Source organism: Orycteropus afer, unplaced genomic scaffold, assembly GCF_000298275.1.
Source record: "Orycteropus afer afer isolate SDZICR_OR568_19922 unplaced genomic scaffold, OryAfe1.0 scaffold00063, whole genome shotgun sequence".
Classification (NCBI taxonomy): domain Eukaryota; kingdom Metazoa; phylum Chordata; class Mammalia; order Tubulidentata; family Orycteropodidae; genus Orycteropus; species Orycteropus afer.
The window spans coordinates 3,791,968-3,806,207 of NW_006921650.1; the positions used below are offsets into that span (position 1 = coordinate 3,791,968).

The following is a 14,240-nucleotide window of genomic DNA, read 5'->3' on the forward strand; positions in this document are numbered from 1 at the left end:
GCCTTGGAAACCCAATGGGGGTCATTATGAATCAGAATTGACTCAGTGGAGTGGGTTTGGGTTTTTTTTGTTTTATACATTAATTTGGCTAAAATAATATGAATTATTATTTATTATGAAAATAAATGTTTTGGGGAAATGTAGAGCAATAGGGGTTCTTATGCTATGGTATGGGAGTGTAAATTAGGGAAAAATAAAGAGAAATTTTAAAAAAATTGTAGTCTTTAGGAAAGCTGAAGTTGTATATACCTTATTACCCAACAATTCTATTCCAGGGTATATGCACATAATATATATATTAAATGAAAATAAATAGAAGTATGTATTTGTAGAAATCATCTCAAAACATAACATTGAAAAAAGTTGCATAAGGAAACATTCAGTATTATACCACTGTAAGCCATATATAAAGTTTAAAATATGGAAAGATTAGCCTGTATATTTTTCATGGCTCAGTACAGTAAAATCACTAAGAAATGTATGGGAATAAAAAGCTCTGAATTCAGAAAAGTTATCTGTGGAAGGAAGAGGTAAGTGGAATGAAGGAGGTGGACAGCCTGCTTCAACTCCATTTGTGGTTGTTTGCTCTAGTATTCTTCAAGCTTTACTGCATATCTGAAAAAGTGTAATATGGAAATGAAAGAAAAAATTTATTAGGCCTTAAAATAATTTGTATTGAAAAACGAAATGTTCTGTTATGAGCAAAAATTATATATATTTTTAAGTGAGCATTGGATTGGGTAACCCAGAAGTTCTTGGTGACCTTGGCATTGAGCAATTCCAGTGGAGGGGTTGGGGAGGAAGCCCGAGGATCACCATGAATCAGAGTCAACTTGACGGCACTTGTTTGGCTGGCATTATATCTGTTTAGTTATTATCCTATATATTGTTTGTTATTTTATCTTATTTTTGATTGATTGATTACAGATACACACAGAAGAAAGGAGTGGTGGGGGAAGCAGGGAGGCCTAAGCAGGAAGCATGGTGCTCCTTTTAAGAGCTCAAGAATTCCCAGGCACCATGTAACATGTGTGCACAGTCTCTAATCTATCTTTTATCTCACGAATACATCTAATACAGAGTAAAATATCTTCATTATTTGGACAACTAGGAAAAAGTTAAAATGATTGGATCTCTTTATCTGAGTATTGCTGAAAACGGCAGAATTTTTTACTTAAATTACTTACCTGATGCTGATTATCTATGTTGTGTGTGTAAAGGCCTCATAAATGCATTTTACCCCAAAGAAGGGAAATTGAATTGTTGAAATTTGAAGGAAAAAAAAAGTTCATTTTCTCTCTGGTATATGCCGGTTCCTAACATTGTGAGGCACCATGCTTTGTTAGGGAGCTCCGGTGTCATAGTGTCTAAGGCACTTGACTGCTAACCAGAAGGCTGGTGGTTCAAACCCACCTGCAACTCCTCGGAAGGAAGGCTGGGTGATCTACTTCTGTAATGATACCGCCTGCGGTGTAGTAAATTACTTAGTGTGGCTTTTCTACCCATAAGTCTTTGTAAACTCTAAGGTGGGAATTGCTATTAGCTACAGAGGAGATCCTGATTTTAAAGTCGCCCACCTGGGTTATTTCTGTTGGGCGTGGCACAATACAATGTTCTGGGAAGTTCCCACTCTCTCTCACGTGCTTAGAGTTCTGATGCTGTGATTGGCTAGTTTGACCACCCTTCCAGGCTCAAAAGGAGGCCTCCTAGAGGCAGAACTCTCTCTCTGACTGCTGGTGGAGGAAGACGTGTTGCCAAAAGAGACACGCACCCCTGAAAGAGACACGTGCTGCTGGGAAAGAGCCGCAAGAGACACGCATCACTGAGTGAGACACCGAGGGACCAGCACTGCTGGAAAAGAGACTGTGAGAGACTCTAGGCTGAGGGACGGTGGGCTGGGAGAGAGACTGAGCATTTTTCTTGAACTTGAGTTGTAGCTTGGTGCTTCCTTAATAAACCCCATAATCCGTGAGTTCTGTGTGGCCACTGCAGTGAATTATCGAACCCAGGAGAGAGGTGGTGGGTGCTCTGGGAGGAACGGTTGGAGAAAGGACTGGAGGGAGGCAATATGTCTGGCCTGGCAGTAATAGGCCTTGGGTTACTGCTGGTAATCCTGCCTTCCCCTTGTAGGGTTAGAGGAGGTCAGAACATGTGGCCTCCTTGTCGTTTTAGCACCGCCTCAGAAACCCGAGGAGGGGTTGCTATGAGTCAGACCTGACTCGATGGCAGTGAGTTTTTGAGTTTATGCTTTGTTCACCTTGCTTGAGATCTAGTACTTGATAATATACTCTCATATCGTCCATTTTCATAAAGATAAGATCATCTTCATTTCACATAAAAACTTAAAATTTTACTTAAAAATCTACCTAAAAGGGAAATAATAGATTAAGAAAATATAATTTTAGCATGCATAACATAGAGTTATTGTTCTTGTTATACATAGCCTAATACAAAATTCTAAAAAATGCCAACCTATTCAAGCCTACTGGTTCTATAAAATACAAGCAAGAAATACACTTTCTTTTACGACTTAGGAGCCAAATCTAATATCCACTACTCTTAAACATGCCATTTGTACTCTTCTACATTACTGTTTATAGTTTAAACTGATAAAAAAAAAAAAAAAAAAGCTTTTCATTTATTCATTTAGCGAATAGGTTCCCTGACCCCAATGAGGAGAAACACTGTGTTGAACAAGAGCTGTTAGAGCGTTCTTGCTTGACTTCCTGTGGAAGGTGATGGTGACTCAGACTAGGAGTGTAGCAGTGAGGATGGAACAAAGTGGACAGGTGTGTATGAGTTTTTCAGGGTAAATGTCAGAGACTGGTGATGGATTGAGTATGTAGGAAGAAGGACAGGAGTCAAAGGTGATGGTGCTTGAGATTAAGACTTGAGCAACTGGAGATGCCAATCATGGAAAGAGAAGGAGATAGAAGAGGGGGGGAACAGGTGGAGGTGGGGTAGGGTGATGATGAGCTCAGTTGGGAACATACTATGTTTGAGAAGCTTATGGATCATCCAAGTAGAGATGAAAGTAATTTGGCAGTGTGTATCAACTGTCATAAAAATGCTTCCAATTCTAGGCATCTCTTTTTAGATAGTAGCATTAAAGATTATGCACAGAGATGGTCTTTGCAATATTATTTATAACATCAAAAAATTGGAAGCAACTTACATGTCCAATTCTGAAATCATTGCTGAATAAATCATGTGCACTTAAAAAATTATATTGCCATGAAACTATAATTGAAAAGACTATACTATATGGAAAATGCTTATGTTGTATTAGTGAAAAGGCAGGATACAAAATTATATTTTAGAGATGATTGCAATTAAGTTAGAATATATGCATTTGAAAATATTTTGCAAGGTACATTGAAAAATATAAATAGTTATCCCAGTAATATAAATTTTGTTTTTATATCCTAAGTTGTCTGTAATGTTTTTATATTACTTTTGTAATTTAAGAAAAAGAAATATAGTATTTCAAAGCACCTAAACCCTCTATGTCCATTTACATTAATTTATAATTAATTTAACAATATTACCATTTATAAATGAAAATCAATGTCATGTATAAGCAAAAGGGCTGTTAACTGTTGTAAGAAATATTTCTGTATTTACAAACTAGAAATGTAAAAATTAAAATTACATTTTATAGTTACCAAGAAAGATATGGTGTTGGTGAGGCAATTATTAAGAGGATAGAAATTGGCTGTATATAAATCTTAATAACTGATTTTAAATGGAATATGTTTATTTTCATTGATCATCTAAACCTTACTAGCAGTTTCTCAGATCTCCTTTTGTTTTGAATTTTTATTTTTTAAATTGATCTTAATTTTAATCCATTATATATAATTTATTTCTCAAAGGTAGCATAGTTTTCAAAATGTTCTTTCAAATGAATCTTAAATTCTAATGCAGATTTGACATAAGGAATAGCCAAATGAGTTTGTAGGACAGAGTTATCATCTCAAGCTTGGGGATGACTTCATACATACATTTGCATAACTTTGAATTATATTCTGCACTTTCTTTTAATAAAATAATTATTGAGATTTACTTCAGATTCCATACTCTTCATCTATTGAAAGTATAAATGGGACCATTCGAAATCAAAAGGACAGAATTTGCCCGAGGACAAAGTTCAGAAGATAGGAAGGGTTAGGAAAGAAAGAGGGATGGAAACAGGAAACACAAAGAGGAGAATGAGTGATGTTACATTGTGGAGATCACAATTAATGACATAAAACAAAACGTTTATGAACTGTTGAGTAGAAAACTGATTTGCACTGTAAACATCACTCAAATCACAATAAAAAGAAAAAAAAAGTGTGCACTGTTAGTATGTTTAAACAGTTGTGTAGCAAAAACCACAATTAATTTTGGAACATTTTTCACCCCCAAACCTCTTTTCCTCTGTCTGTACCCATCAGCAGTCATTCCATTCATCTGAAATCCCTAGGCAAGCACTAATTTACTTTTTGTCTCTTATTTGTATACTTTGAACATTTTATATAAATGAAATAATACATGTGGCCTTTTGTGACTTCCTTATTTAACACAGTGTTTTCAAAGTTCGTCTATGTTGTATCATGATCAGTACTTCATATCTTTTTATCACTGAGTAGTATTCTAATATATAAAACCTTTTGTTTTTCTATACATCAGTTGATGACATTTGTGTGGTTTCTGCTTATTGACCATTGTGAATAATATTGCTATTAACATTCATGTACAAGTTTTTGTGTAGACATATATTTTCATTTCTCTTGGGTGTATACCTAGGAATAAATTCCATGGATCATATGGTAAGTCTGTGTTTAACCATTTGAGAAACTGTCAGGCTATTTTCCAAAGCAACTGCATCATTTTGCATTCCTATAAGCAATGTATGAGGGTTCCAGTTTCTTCAGCTCTTTGCCAATACTTGTTATTATCTTTTTTGATAATAACCATCCTCGTGGACATGAGAAGGAGGTCTGGTGGTGTAGTGTATAAGGCATTTGGCTGCTAATCAGACGGTCAGTGGTTCAAACTTACCAGCTGCTCTGTAGAAGGAAGATGGCGACCCTACTTCCATGAAGATTTGCAGCCCCAGAAACCCAGTGGGGGTCACTATGAGTCAGAATTGACTTAATGGCAGTGAAAATGAGAGAATGGACATGAAGTATTATCTCATTATGGTTTTAATTTATATTTTTCTGATGTGAAATACCTTTTCATGTAGTTATTGAGCATTTGTGTATCTTCTGTAAAGAAAGGTCTACTCAGATTCTTTGCCTGTTTTTAAGACAGATTACTTGTCTTTTTGTTATTGAATTGTAAAAGTTATATATGTATATCCAAATGGGAGAAAATTTTTACAAAAAATACATCTGATAAGGGATTTGAACCTATATGTATATCTATATATCTTTTCCATTTCTTGATGGTTAGTGAAAAGAGCTATCTTTTCACTTTCTTGATGTTGTCCTCTGAAGCTCAAAAACTTTAAATTTTGATGAACTTTCGTTTTTTTATTTTTTTCTGTTAATTGCGTGAGCTTTTGGTGTCATATTTAAGAAACCATTGCCTAATCCAAGGTTATATAAATCTACACCTATGTTTTTGTCTCAGAGTTTAGTGGTTTTAGCTTTTACAATTGATTCCTTTTTAGTTAATTTTTTCATGTTGTATGGAGTAGAGGTTCAACTTCCTTCTTTTGCATGTGGATACATGGTTGTCTCAGCACCATTTCTTATAAAGCCTATCCTTTCTGCCATTGAATTGTCTTGACCAATGTCAAAAATCAATTTAGTGTAAATGTTAGGATTTATTTCTGGACTCTCAGTTCTATTTCATTCCTCTATATGTCTGTTCTTAGGCCAGTACCACACTGTCTTGATTACTGTAGCTTTATAGTAAGTTTTGAAACAAGCAAGTGGGAGTCTTCCCATCCCATTTTGTTTTTCTTATCAAGAGTGTTTTGGCTATTCTGAATCGCTTAGATTTCCATGTGAATTTTAAAATCATCTTATCAATTTCTGCAAAGAAGACAACTAGAATTTTAATGGGTTTATTTCTTTTATAAGTAGACAGACCACTGTTATTAAGAAAATAAAATAATATTTATTTAGAGTAATTTCTTAGTTTTCCTCTTTTCTTTTGAAAGTCATGAAATTCTTAGGCTGCTCCAAAATACTTAGATGCTGTTGTCATTACTTTCTGTTTCATGATGAAATTTTAATTATAATTCTTTCCATCTGATGCTAGGATAACGAGCCCAGGTAGTGCAAATGTTTGAATGCTAACCAGTTGGTGGTTGGAACCCACCAGTGACTCCAAGAGAAAAAACCTGGCAATCTGCTCACCTAAAGATCGTAATCTAGGAAACGCTATGGGATATTTCTATTTTGTCACACAGAATAGGAGGTTGAGTAAGAATCAACTTGATGGCACACAACAAAAACAATTACTAAGATCAGCTAAGAAAAGTACATTTTGTTTGCCTGGTATGCGTTTAGTAAACACACACCAGTAGTAGTTTTCCCTTTAATTAAATTAACTTGTTAGGTAAAAGATTGAGAGAAATTCTGATGAGAGACCAAGCACATAGGGGTTTGCCTAGTAGAAAAGCTAACAGACATAACTGTTGAGTCGAATCGCAAAGTCTTGCTAACACTCTCATAGCTCTAGGGATGTATCCTCACAGTCTTACTAAAATGAAATTAAAATGTTTGTTTATCATTTATAATTATTTATTATTTTAATGATCATTTTATTTTCTAAACAATTTACCATAGGTAAATTTTTTTAAATGAAGAGTTTTAAGGAAATCTACCAAATATATTAAGCAGAATATGACACATAATTATTTTTAATTGAAGTAAATAGGATGATGTAAAATTTATAGAAATTAACTTAGAATTGAGAGAGTATCAGATGCACCAAGGCACATAGTAAATATTGGTTGGATAAAGGAACAAACAAAAGGAAGCCCTTATATGAATCACTGTTTTTAAAACCTAGGCCCCTACCTTAGGGATGATTCTGGATAATCCCTCAATTCACAAAGGTAAATCTTGCTTTGAGGGTAGATTGTTTTTTAGTGTTTTCAATTTTCTTAAAGGATAACCTGAGAGTTTCACATTTTTACAGAGTTTATGTGATGGTTGGTGCTGATGTCCCGTTTTCTTCTTGTTTACGAGAAGTCAAAAATCCACAGAATCAGTTGAGATGCAGTCAAGAGATGGAACCTGTAATAACATGTGATAAAAAATTCCGTACCCAGTTTTACATTGACTGGTGCAAAATTTCATTGGTGAGTATTTTGTTTTGTTTTATTTTTTGCAAAGGTAATTAGGAATGATGTGGCTGGAGATAAAGTTTGACTGAAACCTGAATTGCTTTAAAGGACAAATCCTGGGTTTACTGTGCAACTACAATAGGCTTGCCTTGACTTTAAGGATGTGGCCAGCTCATTGACACAGCATTCCTTTAGGAAAATATCTACACTTTTATAGTCACTCTACCCTTGATTAGTTCCTGGGGCTGAATTAGCTAGCCTGGTGGTATGGATGGACCCTCTGGCTATTCAGGTGACTCCTAAATCAGGGAGATTGGGGAGTCAGTATGCTATCTGTAAAATGTCTCTTCTTAAATATGTTGCCACTACTCCACTTTGGAAAGAGACCAAAGTACAATAATAACCCTGATAAAAAGGCAGTATTGTGCTATGATTCAATATCCTGGTTACTCAAATTGTAGGGAGAGTTCAAGGGACAAGAAACATTTCCTAATGGAACAGACAGAATCTTACAACTTTAAGCATAAATTCATAAAAATTAAGTATTCTAAACCACTTTTTAATTTGCATGCTAAAAGACTTATGAAAATATGAGTAAATTTTCATATAGATATATGGAATATCTATTCTGCACATATGGGGTCATCATGAGTCAAAATCATCTCGATGGCAACTAATAACAAATATATTATTGTATATTATATACATTGTATATTGTGTATTATATACATTGTATATATTAAGTATATTATTATTGTACTATATATCTATATCTATATATGTAATCTTTTGATCTGCTGTCTAGAAGTAGGGAAGTTGTTTTAATTTTTTAGTGACCTTTAGATTTAACTTCTGTCAACTGTTGATGATTGGTAGCGATTAAATTAGATCTAAGTTTAAAGTTGACATTTGAACAAAGTTATTGACACATAAACACAACTGTCACTTCATGTCTTAGGGAGCCGACCGCAGTGAACTTTCCAAGATCCAGTATTGGAAAACATATTACTCACATTGCAGCATTTAGCGTATCTTGTGGATTTGTGCCCTGGATGCCTTTTGTGTCCCTTCTGTCTTAGGAAAATACACTTCTTTCTTGGCCTTCTTAACTAAAATTATTAAATTGTTGTGGTTTATCATACAGATAAATATTGCTGTTACAAAGCTCAATATTTCTGTCATGGTGCTAATTGTACTGGGTTGTAAAAGACTGAACAGCTGCAAACATAACCTAAATCAATTCCTTGTTCTAAGTTAGTACACAATAGTCCCTAACAATGCGATTTTACCTGTGGTTAGACTGTGAAATGAATTTATGTGTAGGAAGGTTGTCCCATTTCTAAAAGTTTAAAAATGATTTATGCCTTAAAGATTTTAGTTTATGTGCAAGTGCTTTATAAATGCCTTATCTTACCATGAAAAGTTTCCAGAGGCATAAATAAAAAGGTCTCATGATAACTACAGTAAAATATAAAAGAAATGAAAAATTAGGACCTAAGTTTTACAAAAAATAAGAGTATAAGGTCAAATTTGACAATCAGCCTCCCAGTGCCCAGTATAAAAAGGGGGGAATTAATTAGTCACTTAGTTCTCATTCTTAAAAAGAAAGCAGGGTATCAATTCCATGGCAGAAAATAAGGTTTCACTAGTATTGAATTGGGAGCTCTGGTAGCATAGTGGCTAAGGCACTTGATTGCTAACCAGAAGGCTGGCGGTTCAAACCCACCAGAACTCCTTGACAGGAATATGGGGCAATCTACTTCCATAGTGATACTGCCTCGGAAACCCACTCACTATGAGTTGGGTCCGACTCGACGGCACAACAACAACAACAGTATTGAATTATCAACAAAATTCTTCAAATGGAGTTTTTTTTTGAGAAAATACTGAATAATGCCACAAATAATATTCACCGTATTTTTTTTAATAGCAAGTGTAGTAAATTTCACAGAGGTTGCGTTTTTGCGTTACTTTTTGTATGCTGTTCTACAGAAACCTTTGCATAATTAAATGCAACTTGGTGAAAGCAGTTCAGTTAATGTGGAGGCAAATTAACATGGTATTTGATCCAAGAATGGAATTTAGTAATATTAGAGTATTCTATAGGTTACATGTTACTTAAATTATCTTTTCTAAAATTTACTTCTGTCAGCTAGATAGGAGAAAGATCAAGGTTGTACTGATTTAGAAATTGCCCCTCATTGTTTCCTTTTCTTTTTTATTAACCTTGGATACCATACCTGCTTATCAGACAGTCTGTGGTTCCCTAAAGATTTCTCATTAACCAGAAAAAACAAACACACTGCCTCAAGTTGATCCTGACTCATAGCAACCCCTATTGGGTTTCCAGAAGTAGAATCCCCCATCTTCTTTCCTTGGAGTGGCTGGTGGGTTTAAACCACAAACCTTCTGATTAGTAGTCAAATGCCTTAGACACTGTACCACCAGAGCTCCTTAGAGATTTGTCATTAGAAACAACAAATTTATGTAGTAATGTGAAAGACTTCTGATTTGGTGAAAGGAAACTGAAAAAGAACAATTATATATTTTGTTGTTGTTGTTATGTGCCGTCGAGTCAGACCCAACTCATAGCAACCCCTCCTTGGGTTCCTGAGACGGTATCACGACGGAAGTAGATTGCCCCATCTTCCTTCCGAGGAGAGGCCGGTGGGTTTGAACCGCCAGCCTTCTGGTTAGCAGTCAAGTGCCTTAGGCACTACGCTATCAGAGCTCCAATTATATGTTTATATATATTAAAAAAAAACAAAAAAACTAACTGCTGGTGAGTTGGGTCCGACTCATAGTGACCCCTCCTTAGGTTTCTGAGGCAATAACCCTATGGAAGTAGATTGCCTGACCTTCTTTCCAGGAAGTGGCTGGTGGATTTGAACCTCCAGCCTGCTGGTGAGCAGTCAAATGCCTTAGGCACTATACCAGCAGAGCTTCCTCTTTACACACACACACACACACATACATACGGCTTTGGTGGCATAGTGGTTAAAGTGTCCTCCTTGGGTTTCTGAGGTGGTATATCTACAGAAGTAGATTGTCCAGTCTTCCTTCTGAGGAGTGGCTGGTGGGTTTGAACCACCAGCCTTATTTATGGTTAGCAGTAAAATGCCTTAGGCACTATGCCACCAGAGCTCCCTCCTAACTAAAAATAGGTCAAGGGTTTGAACCCACCAGTTGCTCCATAGGAGAAAGATGAGGCAATCTGTTTCCATAAAGATTCATAGCCTTGGAAACGCTGTGGGGTAATTCTACTCTGTCCTTATAGGGTCTCTTTGAGTTGGAATCATCTCGGCAGCAGTGGCTTTATTTTTTGGTTGTATGTGTATGTATATGTGTGTGTGTATACACACACACATATATGTGTGTGTATGTGTGTGTGTATATATATATATATGTATATGTATATATATGTATATCTATATATAGGAGCTCTGGTAGCATAGTGCCTAAGGCACTTGACTGCTAACCAGAAGGCTGGCAGTTCAAACCCACCAGCCACTCCTCATAAGGAACATTGGGCAATCTACTTCCATAGAGGTACTGCCTTGGAAACCCAAGGAGGAGTTGCTATGAGTCTAAGTGACTTGATGGCAGTGAGTGGTTTTTTTTTTTTGGGTTTATGTGTGTATATATATATATGTATATATGTATATATAGGTGTCTGGTGACACAGTGGTTAAGCACTCAGCTGCTAATGAAAAGGTCATTGGTTTGAACCCACCAGCCACTACACTGGAGAAAGATATGGCAGTCTGCTCCTGTAAAGATGACAGCCTTAGAAATTCTATTGTGCAGTTTTACTCTGTCCTATTAATAAGATCAGTATGAGTCTGAACTAACTCGACAGCAGTTGGTTTAGGGTATATAAGGAGCCCTGGTGGCACGGTGCTTAAGCCGTTGGATGCTAACAGAAAGATTGCCAGTTTGAATCCACCAGCTGCTCTGTGGGAGAAAGGTGTGGCAATCTGCTTTCATAAAGATTTATAGCCTTGGAAAGCCTATGGGGTGGTTCTCTTCTGCCCTATTGAGTCACCATGAGTTGGAATTGACTCAGTGACAATGGCAATGGCAATGTAACATATACATATACATACACACACACACACATACACATATGTATATATGTTGTTGTGTGCTGTCAAGTCAATCCTGATTCACAGACACCCTCTTTGGCAGTTTAGAATTGCCGTTCAGGGTTTCCCAGGGAACAGATCATCTCCAGGTCTTTATCTGCACATATACACACACACACACACACACACACATATGTATTATGTATGTGTTTGTGTGGCGGTAAGAACGTAGAACTTAGGTCAAGGTAAAGCTTTAATTTATATTATCATTCATCAGCCATCTCTAACTCCAGTAAATTTTAATTGCACATTAAATGGAATAAAGTAATTGGAAAAGATTGCTTTTCAGGTAATTTATCAAAATATGTTTATGTCTACTCATAAAATCTCCTAATGTTTAAAAGCTAATAATTTGATGTGTAATTGTCTTTTTTTGTATCAGGTTGATAAAACAAAGCAAGTGTCCACTTATCAGGAAGTGATTCGTGGAGAGGGGATTTTACCTGATGGTGGAGAATACAAACCCCCTTCTGATTCTTTGAAAAGCAGAGACTATTACACGGATTTCCTAATTACACTGGCTGTGCCCTCGGCAGTAGCACTGGTCCTTTTTCTAATACTTGCTTATATCATGTGCTGCCGACGGGAAGGAGTGTGAGTACTTTAAAGCACTAATAAGAAATTATAGAACCCACTAAGATAGCAGCATATAAGATTCCATTAAGTGCAGTTTCATTTAATTCATAAAATACTTTATAAATGAATTGAAATTGTGTTCAAGTCAAACTATAGTACTTTATTCCTTCAAAAGGAGTTAAAATAGTTTTGAGTCTAGAAAATCCAATTAGGGGACATAATTACTTTATTCAAAAATGATTAAGGTTAAATGTAAATCCATACTGTCAAAACAGTCCCAGGAATAACTGAGGCTCGGTATCTTGGTCTGTGTGAACAGAGACTGCAGTCTGTAGACCTGGTAATTGCACTTTAAATGAAGCAGTTATGTGAGTCAGTTTGCTCAGAGGTGATGGTCAGAATTCTTCTAGAAATTGTTCTGCTGTCAAAAAGATTTGATATAATCTAAATGTCTAAAATATTTAAAAAAACAAAACCCTTAGGGCTAAATTAATGAAAATAGGGTGTAATTGAAGCAATAAGTCTTCACTTCATGAATAGTTAGTACTTTCAGGACATCTGTGTCAATTAAAATAACCTCCCGAGATTATCCAGAAGTCAGGTTAATCAAACTAAAGGGGAAAAAAATTAATAAAGCAGCAAGTAACAAATTCTTCCATTTTTACATGTAACCTGATTTCATTATATCACAGAATTTATTTCAATCAGGAGCTTGATTCTTAACCTCCATTTTTTTCCATTTTTCTGTGTGTTTCTCATCAGTATTCCATCTCTATATGTGTCCTCATCCAAGAAATATCATAAACCTGGTGGCAAATGCTGCCTGTTTGCCTTTAATAGTAACAATGTCAGCATTTCCACATCATGCAAGATCTCATGAGCATATAGTCTTAATGTTCCAAATATCAATGCTATTATTTAATTCATAAATTTTGTTTTGTTTCTAGGGAAAAGAGAAACATGCAAACACCAGAGTAAGTGTCTTCTTTCCTGTTATTTTCTTTATCATTTTTTTCATTTCTCAGTTGCATATCACAATTCATACCTGTGTGTCATGCTTTTTATTTTTCCATCGATCATGTTTCATAGTTTATTTCATAAATGTGAACGCTGCTTTCTAAATAGATACATTTAGAGAGGTAGAAACTAAAAATAAAAATTTTGAAAATTAAGATTATAAAGATAAAAATTAAACTTAAACTATTTCAGAATCAGAATATTAACTTGCCATTTATATTATGTGATTTCCCGATCTGCACTCCTATAAACCAGAAAACAGATGAAAAGACCTTTCATACAAGTATTCCTGAGTCTACAGTAATAACCTACCATAAAATGAAATTTCTGTGAGTATTTATAAATACCCCATCAGAAGCAGTAATATAAAAGCTATGGTAGATTGATCTTAATCATAGAAATTAAATAAACACTAGTTTATTACTTTAGGCTGTAATATTAACACAATACTTCATAGCCTGGTTTAATAAAAGACACATATCTTTAAATTAGTTTATAATTCTGTTTTTCTATGTTAAAACTATGTGACGTATATCTCTTTCTGAGATAATATGTAGAATGTCCAAAGTACAATAATGTCTTCTTATTTTAAAAGAAAAATAATTTCCATAACTTTTTCTAATTGATCTCCCATTAAGCTAGTATGTGATTTTAAATATACATTATTTTCTTTCTTTTTGACCTAGTATCCAATTGGTCCATCACAGTGCTATTCAAAAATCTACCAAAGAGCTTCGTGACATGTCCAAGAATAGAGAGATAGCCTGGCCGCTGTCAACACTTCCTGTGTTTCATCCTGTAACTGGGGAAATCATACCTCCTCTACACACAGACAATTACGACAGCACTAACATGCCACTGATGCAAACACAGCAGTAAGTATCCTCTTGGAACCGTAATTATTATTATGCATGTATATTTTCACTTAATGTCTCTGAAGATCAAAGCTTTTTGTTCCTGTTTTTGTTTGTGTATAACTGGAAATTACCAAGACGACATTGATTCCATAGATCCCAATGCCACTGTACTGAAACAAATAAAGTAGAATTATTTTCAGGAAATGCTTTTTTTTCCCTCACATTTTAAAAAACATTTTGCTTTACTAGTCCAGAGAAGAACACTTTCACCTTAATATTTAAGAAATTCACACTGATAATAAACTAATAAAAGTTTGCTCAAAGATGGGTTAATTGTGAAAAGAGAAGCATATC

The 14,240-nt window shown here is 35.1% G+C and overlaps 1 protein-coding gene across 1 annotated transcript in view; it reads left to right on the forward strand.

Annotated features, from left to right (window-relative positions):
* The window catches only part of SGCE (sarcoglycan epsilon), a 68,618-nt gene extending 54,710 nt beyond the window's left edge, over positions 1–13,908 (forward strand). The window contains 4 exon segments of the mRNA XM_042780810.1: positions 7,144–7,306; positions 11,819–12,030; positions 12,960–12,986; positions 13,716–13,908. Of these exon segments, the coding sequence (XP_042636744.1) occupies positions 7,144–7,306; positions 11,819–12,030; positions 12,960–12,986; positions 13,716–13,908 (595 nt within the window).
* The last annotated feature ends 332 nt before the right edge of the window (positions 13,909–14,240 follow it).